Raw genomic sequence first — 17,353 nt, forward strand, 5'->3', positions numbered from 1 at the left:
ACTTGATTCTCAGACCAGAATAGGTCTTGGTAGGTAACATCGTGTAAAGCTAAGATGTTCTTTCAGCTTACCCTGACATACTGAAATGGAAGATAAGCTACTGAATTTGCAGAGGCAGTTTGCACTGTTGAAGGAGATCTGCTTTACCTTGCATAGAATACGTTTCTAAATTTATTAATTCAAAGAAGTTTTGCAGGCATCTTTTGATAAAAGCCAGAACAATGTCTTCATACTATGACGGTGAACATCAAATACTTAACCTTAGTAAGTCAACCTTAATTTATTAGTCAGCCTGAGTTCTGAACAAACCAGGGAAATGGAAAAAGTGTTTATATTTTATCTCCTAGGAGACCTCCTGGTCTCTGAGGGGTTTTTTTAATGTCATGCTTAGAACTTGAGTGTAGAGGTAAAGTTGGTAGGAATGAGCTGTTTCCTCAAAGTATGTGTTGTCTTACCCTTACTCAATTCAATTGCATCAAGTGGGATTTGCCAAGTGCACTCCAGTTGGATGTACTTCTTGTGTCAGACCTTTTTCAACACAGTTCTGTTCAACATAAATGTATATTGTTCTTTTTTCAAGGCAAATGTTCTCCAGTTATCCTACTACAACTGTACTTCCAGCACGACGTGCTCAGACTCCTCCAATATCTTCTCTACCAACATCTCCTTCAGATGAAGTTGGAAGGAGACAGAGTTTGACCTCTCCAGACTCCCAGTCTGCAAGGCCTGCCAATCGCACAGGTAAACTTGTCAGTGGAGCAGAAATGGGAACAAGTTAGGAAAGTCCCAGGAGCTCAGGGACCATGTTCTAAGAGATGCAAACCCCACAGAGGTTCTTCTTAAGGCAAACAAACATGCTAAGCATTGTTGAAAACCTTTTAGTCACTATCTTAGGAAAAAGGTTATAGATTATATAGCTGTGGGCTTTATCAAGCAGACAAAATGAGTTTTTAAGAGCTGTGGATTGGATTAAAAAGCAATAAAGAGGTATAATTGGTAACTGCTTCAAAATGTTCATCTGATTTGGGCTTGTTTACTTGGTTGTGTGCTGCTGTTATATGCAGTAATTTTCTAGCTTTTGTTAGATCACATACCACATAGAAAACAAGAATTGATGTATTTTATGATACATTGACCAGTACTTTTTATTCTTGCCCTTATATCTGTGCTATTAATTGGGGTGTTTAGTGGTTCATGTGTTGCATAGCAACTGATCCCCTCAGTTTCATGTCTCTTTTTTTTTTTCCTTTTGATTTAATGATGAGATGACTTGCTTCTAGTTGCGATAGTGTCTTTACAACAGTGTTTGTTTGTTAGTGCATTTTTGTCTTCACTGATTAGACATTACTTTTATGGCAAGTCAGAAAGAAACTGTGGGTTTGGGGCAGTAACTGACCTCTTCAGAGTCCCTTGAATGACTCTGCACAGGATCACAGCCATCATCCACCAAGAGGTTTTTCAGATACATTCTGAGTTCAGCTGAGGTCTTTTTCTGTACCTTAAGAGGAATGTATAATGATCTCACCACTTGGGAATCTCTGATTTGGACAAGGATAACTTTATCTGGCTACCTTAATATGGATCAAATAGATAATTTGATACAGTTCAAAATGAAAACAATAGAAATTGCTTAAATAGTCTTTTGCATATCATCAGTATCCTACTTGATCAAACTGAGTCAGTGAACATAAGCTGTGTTAAAAGAAGAATAAACTCCATCTGGTTTTGTTACAGAAAGTATCTTATTTTGTGGAAAGTAATTGAGAGAAAAGTTGGGAGTAATTATTTCCTTAGTTCAAGCTGATATATCAAAGTAAGATGTAATAAAGTAACACTAGAGAAAGATTTATATGATTTACACTATCATTTTCTGTCTTTTAAGCTTTGTCTGATCCAAGCAGCCGACTTTCAACATCCCCTCCTCCTCCTGCCATTGCTGTTCCCTTGCTGGAAATGGGGTTCTCCCTCAGGCAGATTGCAAAAGCTATGGAAGCTACAGGTAATCTACAGCTATAATATCAGTTTAACTGAAAGAATGGATACACATGAAACACTTGTTTTCCAGTAGAATACTTAATTTTTAAGTTTTATAACCATTTCTGTGAAAAAACAGATTGCTTTTTTTGTAACCATCAGTGGTAAAATACAGTTCCAAAGTGTGGTTTTCCTGCTTCCAGGTGCCAGAGGAGAAGCAGATGCACAGAACATCACAGTGCTGGCCATGTGGATGATTGAGCACCCTGGAAATGAGGATGATGAAGAGCCTCAGTCAGAGGGGACTGCAGAGTCACGGCACGGAGCAGTCGTCTCTGGCAGCAGTGGGAAATCTGGGGATCATTGCTATTTGCAGTCTCCAGGGGATATCCCTTCTGCTGATGCCCCTGAATTGGAGGAAGGCTTTAGTGAGAGGTAGAAGAATTTTCTTGTCATTTCTTGTAATCTGTTTCCTAAAACTGGAAATCTCACAAATTCATTGTTGCTGACAGAGAGTTACTTTGTAATGCAGCTTTTGAATTTTGTTACAGCATGAGCAGAAGCAAAGATGCAATTAAATTAGGTGTACATGGTGCATTTGTTTTCCTGTACTGTTTGCTTGCAGAACTGGGGACGATTGTAACTGAACATGTTTTCTTCACAGCAAAAAAAGCAAAGAATGAAAAAAAAAAATGAGGGCTGATAGTATAGTTGTATTTTAGCTAAAATACCAAGTGTTAAAGCAAAATTCCATTAAAGTCATGTTTAGCCAAATTCACGTGTCAAAGGTGAATTGACTCAGCCAGCAACAATAGAGATGATTTTATTTCTTCAAAAGAGGAGAGAAAATTAATTCAAGCTGATTAATTAACTATTCAAGCTACTAATTAACCTAGTATAGAATGAGTGCTCTCTAAAAATTTCTGCTGTGCTTAGGCCTTCTGGAAGATCAAGTAGGTGTTGACTTCGCTGCGTCTGATTTGTTTGAAGTAACTCTTACAGTCAAAACCGTATACACGTGCTGCTTGAATCTGAAGATTCTTGAATTCCTTTTTTTCCCTTCCATTAAAGAAAGGAAAAATTGCTAGTATATATGACTTAGTTACTGTGTGTGGTTGTTTAAAACTTGGTTTAATTGACCTGTAAATTCCATATTCCTGTAGCCCTGATAATCTGGATCATGTGGATAATGCAGCTGCAGCGAGCGGCCCTCCCTCTCGAAGTCGGTCAGCTGTCACACGGAGGCACAAATTTGATTTAGCTGCCCGAACGCTGCTGGCACGTGCTGGTAAGGGACTGAAAGAATTCCAAGGGCTTTGCTTATCCAGGAAATGAATAGGAAGGGGACTGGGACTTTGCAGGACATTTAGACAACTCCTTCTCATATGTGTGCCAATGTATAGTTAAGAGTTTTATGTTCAGCAGAAGAGTTAAAACAATGTATATTTAAGATTGTTCAGCAGAAGAGTTAAAACAAAAAAGAAATTGAAAGTACAGCCAGCTCTCTGCCGTGGAAAATAAAAGTCCTGCTTTCCTTTTTCTCTCTCTTCCCACCTTGAGCGGGATTGTACCGCTCAGTGCAGGCCCACAGGAACCAGAGCCGCAGGGAAGGGATCTCCTTGCAGCAAGATCCAGGGGCACTGTATGACTTCAACTTGGATGAGGAGTTGGAGATCGACCTTGATGATGAAGCAATGGAAGCTATGTTTGGGCAAGACCTGGCTAGTGATAATGATATTCTGGGAATGTGGATCCCAGAGGTACTGGATTGGCCTACCTGGGTGTGTGTGACTGCAGCAGGGGCTGCTTTAACTTACTGCTTTTTGCATGCTTATATTTTCAAGTTTAAAGCAACATGTGTATGTTTAGAGCCTCTTTGAAAGTATCTTACTAAGTGCCAGCAGTGCTTAAAATCGTCTTGTATTCTGCAGTATCATCTCTAGGTTAAGAATAGTGATTTCTTGTGTTTCTTGCTCTGCATTTCCATGTGTAGTTTTCTTCTCCTTCCCCTGAAAGTTGAGAGCAGAACTCATATAGTTATTCTGATAATAATTATTAGAATTAGAAATCAAATAAGTGTTCCTAAATGGTTTAGTTGTGTGAGATAACAAGGACAGTAATAGGACAGTAATAAATGTTTCTTCTGCTGCTACTGCTAATAGTATCTAATCTCTAGCAATATAATTTGCACTTCAGTCAGTTTTTCTTGTGTCATGTAGTCCATTCTCTGAGAAGGATGTGGTGACAGTCCTCACTGAATTTTTCTGTAGAGCACTAAATAAACTGTTCAGGTGGAAAACAAAGATAATAACAGCACTTTGATAATCTTTGGATTATCCCTGTCAGATTAGACAATCAACCCGTAAGACTCAGCTTTTCATCTCCTAGGTATGATGCTACCTAGCTTTGATATGGAAGCAAGTTGCATGATGCATATTGAATTTTTCAGAGTGTTTGTGTCACTGAAACATCTCAGTGAAATTACTGACTTAGGACAGAAGTGTAATTATGAAAAATGGACTTCACATTGAGATAAAACCTTGATATTTGCTGACACAAATGGTAGTTTTTGTTGCCCAGTAAATGTAAAATCTGGTTGTCTGAAAGCAAAAAAGGATTCTTTTAATTTTTAGCTCTAGTTTCAGAGAAGTTCTGAGGAGAACCAGATACAGACAGTGTTGAATGTGATAGCGTTACAAATGAAAAGTTACACTGTCAAGAATTCTTGAGTCAATCTAACATGAAATAAGAAATTAGCTCCTCTGAAGCTTTACTTTCAAATGTTTTTCCTTTTCTGAGATGGTCTTCATTATGTCATAAATTGTATGTTTCTGCTTTACTTTTGTGCAAGTCAACCATATAAATATCACTTAGTGACAGAAATGTGCAGGGACACCCACCTAAGGATATTGGCATGTTTTATATCTAAGGCACAGACACTTCTTCTGTCCAAATAACATGTGAAAACCTTGCTGTGCAGCACGTGTGTGAATCTGAAGATAGAGAAGAGGTGGTGGTTTGTGAGCTGTGTGAATCCAGCGTGGTCAGCTTCAACCAGCACATGAAGAGGAACCACCCTGGCTGCGGGCGCAGCGCCAACCGCCAGGGCTACCGCAGCAACGGCTCCTACGTGGATGGCTGGTTCGGCGGGGAGTGTGGCAGTGGCAACCCCTACTACCTCCTCTGTGGAATCTGCAGAGAGAAATACCTGGCCCTCAAGAGCAAATCTAAAATATCAGCCTCTGAAAGGTACAGAAATAGGAGACAGTGGATAAGGAAAGGAAACTAAGCATGGTTACGAGCCATCGGCATTTTAGGGATTTGATTTAAGAGAGAATGCCTAGCAGGATTTTCTGATACTTAAAATAATTCTCTGTGTTTGACAAATGTATATTTAGAAAAAAAAGGTTGCTTTGATAGTTATGGTTTCTAAGTTAAGAACAAGGAATAATTTCTTGGCATGTTGCCTCCTTCTTATTGACTTTTGAAATCTCTTAATCAATTTTGTCTGACAATTCCAATTCCATTTTTTCTATGGACTTTTCATACATTAGTACTGCAAAGTGCTTCCCCCCTCCACACACACTTTCAGAAACCATTTTATCTGTTTCTCTGTTACTAGGCTTTTCTGGAATCATTCATAAATGTATGTAGACCTAACAGTAAAGTTAGACTAAAAAGGGAACCAAATTTAAAATTTTTATGAATATTTGTAAAATATGTAACTCAGTAACTTTCTTTGTTATTTTTTCATACAGGTACAAAGGCCAGGCACCTGATCTAATAGGTAAACAAGACAGTGTCTATGAAGGTATGTTTTTAAGTTGCACAGGGTATTGTTTTTTCTAAGAGTTACATTCGTGCAAATAAACCTGAAGGTATAATTTAAAATCTCTTCCAGTTAGATACAGTATTTTAGTTTTGGGGATTTATTTAGTTCAAATCAGAAAACAAAATCAGTGAATTTTTTCCCCTGTCTTTCCACTGTAAGCAGCTGAAAGGGCAAACACCTAACTTGGGGTTGATAAGGTCTTGTGACGAGATATTACATCCAGAACTGCACGTACAAAATCTTATGTTCAAATACCTTTCTTCAGCTGCCTTTGTTGGAGAAATTAATTAGTGTAAGTTAGTGTCCCAAAAGTCTGCCATTAGTCTTGTTCTTTATTTTTTTCCTTTTGTCCAAGCTGAGAGCATCCTGAGGGTGGCTTTCACTTTAAACAGATAATTTCTCATTTGTGTAGAAAACTTTTCCCAGTTGGTTCTGTGATTCTGCTCCATTCTGTAGCTCCTGTGATCACAACTTTGTGATTTACCACATTTGTCTGAGACTAAATGAGTGCTGCAGTACTTAGGGAAAGTCTGTCTGCTGTAGATCAAAGGTGTTCTGATTCTGTTGTGTGTGGAGGGAGAGAGAGCTGAGAGATCAGTAAATATAAGCTGACTTGTGTGTACAAGTGCTGCAAGTGAAGGAAGTGTCTTGCTGAATTGCAGTTAAAGTGGTTTTTCTTTGTTTTTGGGTTTTTTTTAATTCCCTGGGAATGAAAAGCAAAAGCCTGGGTGTTCAGTTATAACCCATGAGCTAATGCATGCTTTTTTGATGAACATGAAGACCAGAATTTTCTAACATCTGTCTTTTCCATTCAGTCTTTTGAAATACACACTTGTTTCCATGATTTAAAGCATAACTGAACACCTGCACTTTTCACTGTACCCTAGGTTTTGGAGCTGTCTTGTATGTGGTGACCCCTAATGTCTGTCCTTTTAAAGAGTAGCTAGTTTGATAATTCAGAGAATCTTCCATAAAACATTTGTGCAGTATAAAGGTCGAGTTGAATAGAGAGGGCCAAGAACAGGATTTTGTTTTTCTGATTTACTTTGTTATATCTATGTCAACATCAGAAGCTGAGTTTTTAATTCTGCTGTGCTGTAGATTACAATACACATTTCATACCATCTACTGTTTGTTTATTTTTAATTAATTGAAATTATTTAATATTTGAGCTTTTGTAACCAAGTCTAATTCTATTTCTCCAATTCTAGAAGACTGGGACATGTTAGATGTGGATGAAGATGAAAAGCTGACAGGAGAAGAGGAGTTTGAACTGTTGGCTGGGCCTCTTGGGTTAAATGATCGACGCATTGTACCCGAACCCGTTCAGTTCCCTGACAGTGACCCTCTGGGTGCTTCAGTTGCAATGGTGACAGCCACCAACAGCATGGAAGAAACACTGATGCAAATAGGTACATTTGAAATCCATTTCATTTAAAGAAAAAATGATAATAATAACAGCAGCAGCCACAACAATAATGATAACAATCATCACCACCTCCTCTCCTTTTTAGTGGGATTTTTCTAGAGGCAAGGCAGGAACATCCTGACAGTATTTCCTGCCTGCCACCATGAGGAAGTGGAGACTGCCTCTGAATTGTCCTTTTATTATAGGGAAAGTAGAGAGAGGAGTGTGAGGCATTATGAATTGACAGGAGGATTGAATTTTGCCAATAAAACTTGTGACTGTAGTTAAACAGTAGATGCCAGTAACATGTTTTGCAGAACCCAATGAATGGTTTTAAGTTGGGACATAAGAATAGTCCCCTCTGATGGAAGAGGGAATCTGAGGAATTAAGATTGAGTATGTCAGATTGTGTTCCTCTCTCTTTGAAAATAAGGAGTAATTAAATTAGGGAGTGTGTTTTCCTCTCAGTAATTATTACTTTAGTTCTGTATATATGAAATACTGAAAAATGAGTAACTTAGGCTGACTTTGCTTCTATGCCTATTACTATATGATAATGTTTTGGTTTTTTTTAAACACTAATGCAAATCATCATTATTTCCAAGGCTGTCACGGCTCAATAGAAAAAAGTTCTTCTGGCAGAATAACCTTAGGAGAACAAGCAGCTGCCCTGGTAAATCCCCATGACCGTGTCATGGCTCTCAGAAGAGTGACAGCTGCTGCCCAAGTGCTCCTGGCAAGAACAATGGTTATGAGAGCACTGTCACTTCTGTCTGTCAGGTTCGTGGCATCTTTGGCATCATTTCCCCCTTTCCTTTTGTAACCACTTACCCAGGTCTGTTTGATAATGATGCAATTTCAAACTAATTGGGGAAGCAATTCTCCTGTCTGTACTTACATAATACTGCTAAGAGAAAAAGTTTTATATCCAAGGGGTTTTATATCCATTTCCACAGTGGTTCCAGCTGCAGCCTGGCAGCTGGCCTTGAGTCCCTGGGGTTGACAGACATCCGCACTCTGGTTCGTTTGATGTGCCTGGCAGCAGCGGGAAGGGCAGGCCTGTCCACGAGCCCATCCACAGTGTCCAGCTCCACGGAGAGATCCAGGGGCATCCACAGCAAAACCAGCAAGCCCATCTCTTGCCTTGCCTACCTGAGCACTGCAGTTGGCTGCTTGGCATCAAACACTCCCAGTGCTGCAAAGCTGCTGGTGCAATTATGTACACAGGTAGGACTTCAGTACTTACTTGAGACTACTATGATTACTTGTGCTTTTACCTACTCAGCTGCTCTCACTTTGAGGATCTCCTTAGAGTCCTTTTTTGTGGCTTTGCACAGGGGTATGTTTGATTGTTGGTAAAAATGAAGTAGCTGAATGTGTCTTTGCTGAGTACTCTTTTCAAGTGGGGAAAATGAATGTACTTTTTCTGTTGGTAAGATTTTCTGTTAAGGTTTTGGTTTTTTAATTCAGTTAATTCTATGCAGAGAACAGAAAAATAAAAGGAAAAACTGTAAAACTAAGTGCAATTTATGCAACTGAAAATGTTTCTAAATTTGACGGTTCTGTTTGTTCTGATTATTTATCATCAATTATTTCTTTTCAGAATTTGATTTCTGCAGCAACTGGTGTGAACTTGACAACAGTCGACGATCCAATTCAGAGAAAGTTTTTACCAAGTTTTTTAAGAGGAATTGCAGAAGAAAACAAACTTGTCACATCTCCAAATTTTGTGGTTACTCAAGCACTAGTAGCATTGTTGGCCGACAAAGGGGCCAAACTGAGGCCAAACTATGATAAAGCTGAAATTGAAAAGAAAGGTATCATACAGCTTTGTTTTTAAATATTAATCATTAGATCTTAAGTTCTTCACTTGTGTGTAAGGGAGACTTGCTAGAATAGTGTATAAATAGATATGCTTTTAAAAATGGACAAAACTTGCTTTGATCAAATTAATGTTACAGTTTATGATAGACATTTTACTTAGAAATATAGTCTTATTCTGAAATATGGTCTTATTCTGTAATTGCATCTTTCATCACTTCAAAATATAGTCTGAACTTGGGTATATTCAAAGCCATAGAGCTGAGATAGTGAGCCTGGTTATGCCTCTTCGATGAAATCAAGGAAGGTAACAGCTGATTGCCATTACCCAAGTGCTGCCCTGTGTCTGAGGCAGAAATTTGTGCTGGCTGTCCTCTGAGAGGTCAGGGAGCCACAAAGAAACAGCTGTGCCCCCTCCAGGCTGCTGCTGGGATAGAGAGGGAAGGACAGGACAGTGACAATGGCAGGTCTTTGTCAGTGGAGGCTTTTCCTGTTTAGAACGCACTTGCTCTTTAACCAACCATTTTCATATAATGGGAACGAGGCTATTTGGAATTCTATTTTTTTTACTGTAGTTCACATGATTACAACATTGTGTTAAGATGCTTGTTAATCTCTTTCTGGAAATGCTGGCTGTTGCTGCGTTCACTCATGTAGGCATCATCTCACTGTTTTGTCTAAGCAGGTTTAATTGCCCATTTGTATGCCCATCCTTGCTATGATCCCTCTGCTGTAGGCCCTCTGGAGCTGGCGAACGCGCTGGCCGCGTGCTGCCTGTCGTCACGCCTGTCGTCGCAGCACCGGCAGTGGGCAGCGCAGCAGCTGGTGCGCACGCTGGCCGCGCACGACCGCGACAACCAGAGCGCGCCGCAGACCCTCGCCGACATGGGCGGAGACCTGCGCAAGTGCTCCTTCATCAAGCTCGAGGCTCACCAGAACAGGGTAAGCGTGGCTGCCTCGCTGCACCCGCTGCCCTGCTCCCTTTGGCACAGCACAGGAAAAGGAACAAAGCGTCGTTTTACAATTACACTGACTAAAATGATTTCCCACAGGAAGTAATTTTTTGGAGATAAAGTTGTTGCACCTCTGATGCACAAAAACGTTCAGCTTCTTTGAGGCTTCAGTTAAGAGGGTCATGAAAATATTGTCATGATATATCAAGGCAGCAGAATCACTCTGAATATTTCCTTGGATCTTAATTTGCATTAATTTTTCTGTCACAATAGTTAACAGATTTGTGCAGTATTCTGTGCTGTGACGGTGTTCACAGGGGTCTCAGGTTGAGGGAAGAGACGAGGATCTGACTCCATGTTTCAGAGGGCTTGCTATATTATGATATATATTACATTAAAACTATACTAAAAGAATAGAAGAAAGGATTTCATCAGAAAGCTAGCTAAGAATAGAATAGCAAAGAATGATAACAAAGGTTTGTGGCTTGGGCTCTCTGTCTGAGCCAACATCCAACATGGGCCAATCAAAGATCCACCTGCATTCCACAGCAGCAGATAATCAATGTTTACATTTTGTTCCTGAGGCTTCTTAGCTTCTCAGGAGGAAAAATCCTAAGGAAAGGATTTTCCATAAAAGATGTCTGTGACACTATGTAATAGCAGCCAGTGGAGCATGGGGCTGTATGAAGTGTGGTGTCCCTATCAAGCCTGCTTAATTGCAGTAAATAATGCTGTAAAAGTAGAAAAATAAGTCTAGTTTGGTTGTTACAGGGTGTTTCAATCACTGTCTCACTGGTTAGTGTTTGCTTAATATTAGTGAGCAAACATACCCAAGTTGTAAATTCCAGTTTTGTCATGGTTATTTTGCTATTTGTAGGTCATGACATGTGTTTGGTGCAATAAAAAGGGACTTTTGGCAACAAGTGGGAATGATGGCACCATCAGAGTGTGGAATGTGACAAAGAAGCAATATTCACTGCAACAGACCTGTGTGCTCAACAAGCTGTAAGTTGATCCTTTACAACAGCCAGATATTTCATTTAAGCTGTAATTGTGTAAAATACTGCAGGGTTGGGTGTTATCGTTACCTCCTGCTCTTAAAATCTCTCATTTGTTTTCTGTTGCATGCAAACTAAATAAGTTAAAACTTAAAACAGAACTAAATGTCAACCTGCTAAGAGTCTCTGTAAAGAGATCATGTCAGTGCTGTTTAAAAACATCCTTAATTGATTGATATAAGGAGATAGGGGTACAAAAAATGGTATGGGACTGTCATGTAGCAGAAAAGTGAGTATCCCTCCACTGAGTTGCAGTGGACAGTTCCAACATATAACATGATTATTGCAAGTCATTGATTCAAGTGTGAAAGAATAATTCTGACTCCTGAGATACAGGAACTAAATGTAATTCTACATGAGCATCTTGGAAGTACTTTTTTTGTCATTTGGGTGTGTCCAGAAAAGAGGAAAGCAAAAGGAAAGATTAAAATCTAATTCCTTAGTGAAGCATAGTTGAACTTGGAAGAATGATGGAGCAATAGTGAACTACTAAGTTGTTTTGTGACAACTTTTTAGTGGTTGGCTTAGTTCTTGTTTGCTTGCTGGTATTAGATGTGGCCTTAAAAGAAACAGCCAGAATGATATAACAGTATTATATCCTTCATTGTTCTGGTACTAAAAGCAGTAAAAAAAATGTGGCTGTTGTGTATGATCTAAAGGGCAATCAAAGTTGTCTGTGGCCCTATTACATTTAGGCAAAGCAGACTTTAAAATGGAGTTTTAGAATAGTGTAACAAGATTGTAACAGGAGGAAGAGTTTAAATTAGAATTGATAGTAAGATGTGCCTCTTTTATTTCTTGTCCATGCTATTGTTTCATTTCATGACTTCCCAGAAAATTTTGTCTTTGCTGAAGATGTTAAATTTGAGATTAAATAGGTAAAGACTTTCCATTTGAAACCTAATTTTGAAGTTTCTGGGAAATAAGTAGTATCTCATTCTATAATTTGACGTGGTTTCAGAGGGAATGTAATACTGTGAGCAGAAAAACATTTTATTTAAATCTACTACAATGACGGGACTTGAGGTTCTAGTGCAGATATTTTATGAGTTCTAGGTTTTCCTGTCTGCTTAAAGGAAATGCCCTCTTAATTTAATTCTTTTATTCTATTACAGAGAGGGTGACTCTGAAGAAGGTCTGGGGTCACCCAGTGACCTTAGTTTATCTCTTGTCTGTTGGAGCATCAGTGGCAAGTACCTGGCTGGAGCTACAGAAAAGATGGTGAACATCTGGCAAGTCAATGGTATGTCCTGAGCTGCCTGTGGGTGGTTCCTGGTCCAGCATAGAAATATGGGGAGCTGCCAAGTCACTGCATGTTTGTTTACACCAGTGTTTAACTGTCCAGTTAAATGCCTACTATCTCCCACAGTCTCTTGTGAACATGTTTAATTTGAGAAAGGCACTAACCCCAAGTGGATATGTGATACACATCTTTGAGAGGAGGGTTTTAATCCCTGTAGTTTGTAAACTTCGTTTTGTTGCTTTGCAGTTAGAAACATCATGAGTTACTGTGCCTGTGGTAATAGATAGACCCCAAAAAAGTATAAATTTACTGGGTACTGAAGAATTCAGCTTCCTTCCTTAGAAAAACTACCTCAATTGAATGATACATGAGATTTGTTCTCTAGATTTTGTATCTGCATAGGTTAGTGAACCATCGTGTTGTATTCTTGTAACTTAGGTGAATTTGTAGTGTGTCCTAGCTCTCAGTAAGATCTCTTGATTTTTTTTCCCCATGGAAAAAGAAAACTTTCCCATGGGAAAGTATTATTGTTTTCTTTTCTTTATGAAAATGAAGTAGTTTTAACAGGCTTTTTGATCTCCTAGGAGGAAAAGGCTTATTGGATCTTCAGTCTCACTGGGTATCTGCTCTAGCCTGGCCAGAAGAAGGGCCAGCTGCAGCATGGACAGGAGATGCTCCAGAATTGTTGTTAATTGGGCGCATGGATGGGTCTCTGGCTCTTATTGAAGTTGTGGATATTTCAGCCATGCACAGGCTGGAACTGGAACACTGCTACAGAAAGGATGGTAAGAGACTGCATCAGTATTTGAAATTAAAATTGTGAACACATTCCCACTTTTTATTAAAGAAGTATATAATAATTTTTGGTTATTATTCATGGGATATGATTTCTGGTTCATGGGAGGAGAAAAGTCTGTGGGATCTTTTTCTGCACCCTGATTCCCCCACAGCAGAGGCAAACAGTGGGCAGTAATCTGGTAAAATCCTTAAAATCCTGCCATTCCTTGCCCTTGTGGACAAACAGTAGTGATCCCCTGCAGTGTCTGCTCTTTCTGCAGATGGCCTGCAGAGTCTCATTTGAAATCCTCAATGATTGCATTTTTCCTTTATAGCTTCAGTCCCAAAGGACATCAAGTAGCAGATTTTTAGTAGTATTGTGTGGTTTTGCATCTGGCTTCTTCAGGAAGCCTTACAGATATTTTTGGCAGAATCAAGTGAAGCGATATCTACTTGCTAGGGGAGGTAAGTTGTTTTCAGAGCATTTTTTAGAAGCCTATCTCAGATACATGTATAAGATTCAGTCTACTCTTTTTCTTTTCATAAAGAGAAGAATGAGCAAACTAGTGCAAAAACAATCTCAACAGCTGTCATTAGTGACACTCAGTTTTATCTTTATCATATGAGTTCAGGAAAATTTTCAGACCAGAATATGTTAAGTGACCTTGGTGGTTGTGGACATTGTTATGTACTTCATAGTTTAGACAACTGCACTGCAAAAACCTCTTTGATTAGGAGTGAGGTTCAGTTTAGTTTAATGAATGTTTGTGTTGTCTGTTCGTGCAGTGTCTGTCACATGCCTGGCCTGGTTCAGTGAAGACAGACCATTTGCTGTTGGCTATTCAGATGGAAAATTGCTCCTAGGAACAAAGGAACCGACGGAGAAAGGAGGAGTCGTTCTCATTGATGCACATAAGGTAGAGCTGGTCTTTATTAAACTAACATAGGCTTTTTGTAGGTAAAAATTTTATTTGTAGGTAAAATCTGTTTAAGCTGTTCTATTTGAAAGCTATTTATAAAGACAAGTGACTGTTATTTTAAAAATTCACACCTATTTCTGATACACATATTAATGTAATGTACTCTGAAGGAACAGTATACCAAATGTAAAAAAAAAAAGAAAGATAAACTTGATATCTTTGCTATCAGACACTGTGAAGTGTATGTACATACAGTGATGGAAGTGAATTAAGCACACAGCTGTGCATTGACTGGGTTTAAAAGACTAAGTGTTTTACTTGGTAAGAGTACTCATAATAAATTTTAATTTTGATTATGTCACATGTTTTTGTTTAGCTTCCTGTGCAAAGCAAAAGGTGTTTTTCTAAATATGCAGTTGCAAAGCATTAGAACCTTTGCTTGGTCAGAATGTAATAATGAGTCATTAATAGTCCATTAATTATTTGTTAGGCTAAGAGCAGAATTCCTCAAATGCAGGTGTAGTAAGAGCATCCTGATTAGCTTCCAAGAGCTGCTCTGGTTGTGTGAAGCAGGGCAGTCCCACACTGTGGCAATAAATCTGTACTTGCCTTCTTGCTATGGGCTGTCTTCTTTTCCTGCCTCAGACTGAAAGCTGTTTCTGGGGAAAAATAATCAAGAAGGGTTTGCAGTAAAAAGAAAACATCTTTTTCTATGTTTCCCATTTAGTTTCTTTCAGCAAACTTTTTAAAGTCTTTTTAATTTGATAGTTCTGAATTGTGGCATTATGACTTTATAATTGCAACTCGCTATCTGTGATTTTTATGAGAAGAAAATACTTTTGTTATTAGTAATTAAAAGTTACATTAGCTCCGAGAGTTAAATCTCCTCCTCATTACTGTGTTACTTCATACCAACTTTTCATTTTTTTAAATCCAACAGGATACAGTTGTTAGTATGAAATGGGATCCAACTGGTAAGATTCTCCTGACCTGTGCCAAAGAGGAGACAGTGAAGCTCTGGGGGTGTCTGGGAGGGTGCTGGAGGCGCCTGCACTCCCTGTCCCACCCAGCCCTGGTGAATGGCATTGCCTGGTGTGCTCTGCCAGGGAAAGGACCCAAGGCCCAGCTCCTGTTAGCTACGTGAGTCATTGCTTTGTTGTTGTTTCTGTAGCTCTTCTGCAGGAGTTTTCTTCCAGTCTGTAGTGTCAGTAGCAAAGAAAAGGATTTGTTTTTAAAAAATAATATTCTTTCAGTAAGTTACTTGTCATGAGATTTATGAAATTCCAGAATTCAAATAAAAGGAGTGACCCAGCTGTTTTCTCCATGACTTGTGGATGCTAGTCCTGCTTGGAATTTTTTTGCTTCATCCAAATTTTTTTTCTGAGAATATGTTGTTAATAGAAATGGAAAAGCTACAGCGTGTGAGATATAGGAAAAGATTGCATTGACCCATTGGGAACAGGCCCTTCCACTTTAGATTGACTGATGCAATGTGGTTTTATAGGAAGGGCCTGAAGACTACTGGTATATAAGTTAATATGAGACCCCTGATATTTTGTTAGTAATTATCTTTATTTTGTTTTTCTAATGTCACTTGCCATGCTTTAGGGGATGCCACAATGGTTTGGTGTGTGTCTGGACTGTTCCCCAGGACATAATAATCACATTGCAGTCCAGCTCAGCGTGCTCAGAGGGATGGTGGGAACAAGAAACAAGTGCCAAGGTAAAAGGACAAAACTTGGTGTGTAAGAAATTCTCTTTGCTCATTGTGAAGTTGAAAGAGAAGAATATGAGTGAGTTACTTGAATCTCAAAGTTTCCTGAGAGAAGAAATTTGCTAAAAAAGTTTACATTGCATTTGTGTATGTGTAGGCAGTTTCAGAATAGGAAATTGAAACATTTATTTAAAATTAAGGCTGAAGATTATATTTTGGTCTGTTTTCTTTCCTTTAAAAGTTGATCAGTTTATCCTAAAATTTAGTGAGAGTTCAAATTTTTTTGTAGATAAAGAGTGAAGATTTTCACCTACATAAATTGTAATGTGGTCTTTGATGTTGATGGCATTTTGTAAGGGGAAGAAAGCTGATAATGTGATCAAGTTATCTATAAAATATTGTCATGGGCCTGGGTGTTTTTAAATTATTTAGTGGAACTTTGCTCTGTGTGTGTATGATCAGTATTTATTGCAGAATACAGACATGTCATGCTACTCCATTTCCTGGAAGTAGTGCAGTGTTCCACAAGTGTGTGTTTGCTTGCAGGATGGATACAGGAAGGCAGTGGAGGTGAAGTGTGTGTTCCAGCTGAGAGGACACATCACTCCTGTCCGCACTGTTGCTTTCAGTCCTGATGGGCTGGCCTTGGTGTCTGGGGGCCTTGGTGGCCTCATGAATATCTGGTCTTTACGGGTAAGATCATCTTTGTGTGCCTTGATTCTCATTCTTAGTAAGAGTATCTGACCTGGTCAAGGTACCAGACCCACTTCCACCTCACCACATGCTAGATACATTAGAGAAAGTGTGGTGTAAAATAGTGTTATGACATCATAAATAATAAAGTATAAATTGAAATTGTACTTAGCATTGAAGTACTTTATGGTTCAGTATTGATTGATTCTGTAGAGTTGGTCATGTTAGTTAGGCTTTGCAGAACCAGCTGCTTTTGTTATAGTTAAGAACAATATTCTCTTATGTTGAGGACTCTAATTTAAAGCGCTAGATAATGTGGATTATTAAACACTTTTAAATCCTTAGTTATATTATCTCCTTAATATGATAAAAATGAGGAGTTTCTGCTTTTAGATTAAGCTGTTCAGTTTTTAAGTAGTAATTGAAAGCTTGTAAGAGTACCATCCCTTAGGAATGTGTATGCACTTGAACAGAGCTGTAGCTCTGTTTGCACCTGACTCCAACCCCTTCTCTCCCTAGGACGGTTCAGTGTTGCAGAGTGTTGTGATAGGGTCTGGAGCTATCCAGACTGCTGTGTGGATCCCTGAGGTTGGAGTTGCTGCCTGCTCTAACAGATCAAAGGTGAGACAGAAATGTTTGAGCCTGTGTGTTTTCTGGCCCCTATGGAAACCAATCAATGGAGCTGAATGATCCTGCTGTGTGAATTTTTAATTTCTAATGTGACTGCTGTTGAACAGGATGTGTTGGTGGTGAACTGCACCTCGGAGTGGATCTCCTCCAATCACGTGCTGGCGACGTGCAGGACGGCGCTGAAGCAGCAGGGAGTTCTGGGCTTGAACATGGCCCCGTGCATGCGCGCCTTCCTGGAGCGCCTGCCCGTGATGCTGCAGGAGCAGTACGCCTATGAGAAGGTAGGAGAAGTGCCAGTGCTTGTTAGCATTCATGGCTGACAGTTCACTC

At 39.2% G+C, this 17,353-nt stretch overlaps 1 protein-coding gene across 9 annotated transcripts in view; it reads left to right on the forward strand.

The window, feature by feature from the left end:
* The window catches only part of HERC1 (HECT and RLD domain containing E3 ubiquitin protein ligase family member 1), a 99,051-nt gene that overhangs the window by 69,209 nt on the left and 12,489 nt on the right, over positions 1-17,353 (forward strand). For 6 of the 9 annotated variants that reach the window (XM_063169520.1, XM_063169528.1, XM_063169524.1 and 3 more), the window contains exons 40-60: positions 581-741; positions 1,883-1,999; positions 2,178-2,409; positions 3,138-3,262; positions 3,535-3,755; positions 4,955-5,223; positions 5,733-5,785; positions 7,018-7,218; positions 7,820-7,994; positions 8,171-8,441; positions 8,818-9,031; positions 9,721-9,977; positions 10,866-10,993; positions 12,162-12,289; positions 12,874-13,074; positions 13,853-13,983; positions 14,927-15,126; positions 15,595-15,709; positions 16,247-16,393; positions 16,913-17,014; positions 17,131-17,304. In XM_063169520.1, coding sequence (XP_063025590.1) covers positions 581-741; positions 1,883-1,999; positions 2,178-2,409; positions 3,138-3,262; positions 3,535-3,755; positions 4,955-5,223; positions 5,733-5,785; positions 7,018-7,218; positions 7,820-7,994; positions 8,171-8,441; positions 8,818-9,031; positions 9,721-9,977; positions 10,866-10,993; positions 12,162-12,289; positions 12,874-13,074; positions 13,853-13,983; positions 14,927-15,126; positions 15,595-15,709; positions 16,247-16,393; positions 16,913-17,014; positions 17,131-17,304 — 3,622 coding nt within the window. The remainder of the gene's footprint in view (positions 1-580; positions 742-1,882; positions 2,000-2,177; positions 2,410-3,137; positions 3,263-3,534; positions 3,756-4,954; positions 5,224-5,732; positions 5,786-7,017; positions 7,219-7,819; positions 7,995-8,170; positions 8,442-8,817; positions 9,032-9,720; positions 9,978-10,865; positions 10,994-12,161; positions 12,290-12,873; positions 13,075-13,852; positions 13,984-14,926; positions 15,127-15,594; positions 15,710-16,246; positions 16,394-16,912; positions 17,015-17,130; positions 17,305-17,353) is intronic. The other 3 variants (XM_063169529.1, XM_063169526.1, XM_063169527.1) reach the window with 3 other exon arrangements.

Source organism: Melospiza melodia, chromosome 15, assembly GCF_035770615.1.
Source record: "Melospiza melodia melodia isolate bMelMel2 chromosome 15, bMelMel2.pri, whole genome shotgun sequence".
Taxonomy (NCBI): domain Eukaryota; kingdom Metazoa; phylum Chordata; class Aves; order Passeriformes; family Passerellidae; genus Melospiza; species Melospiza melodia.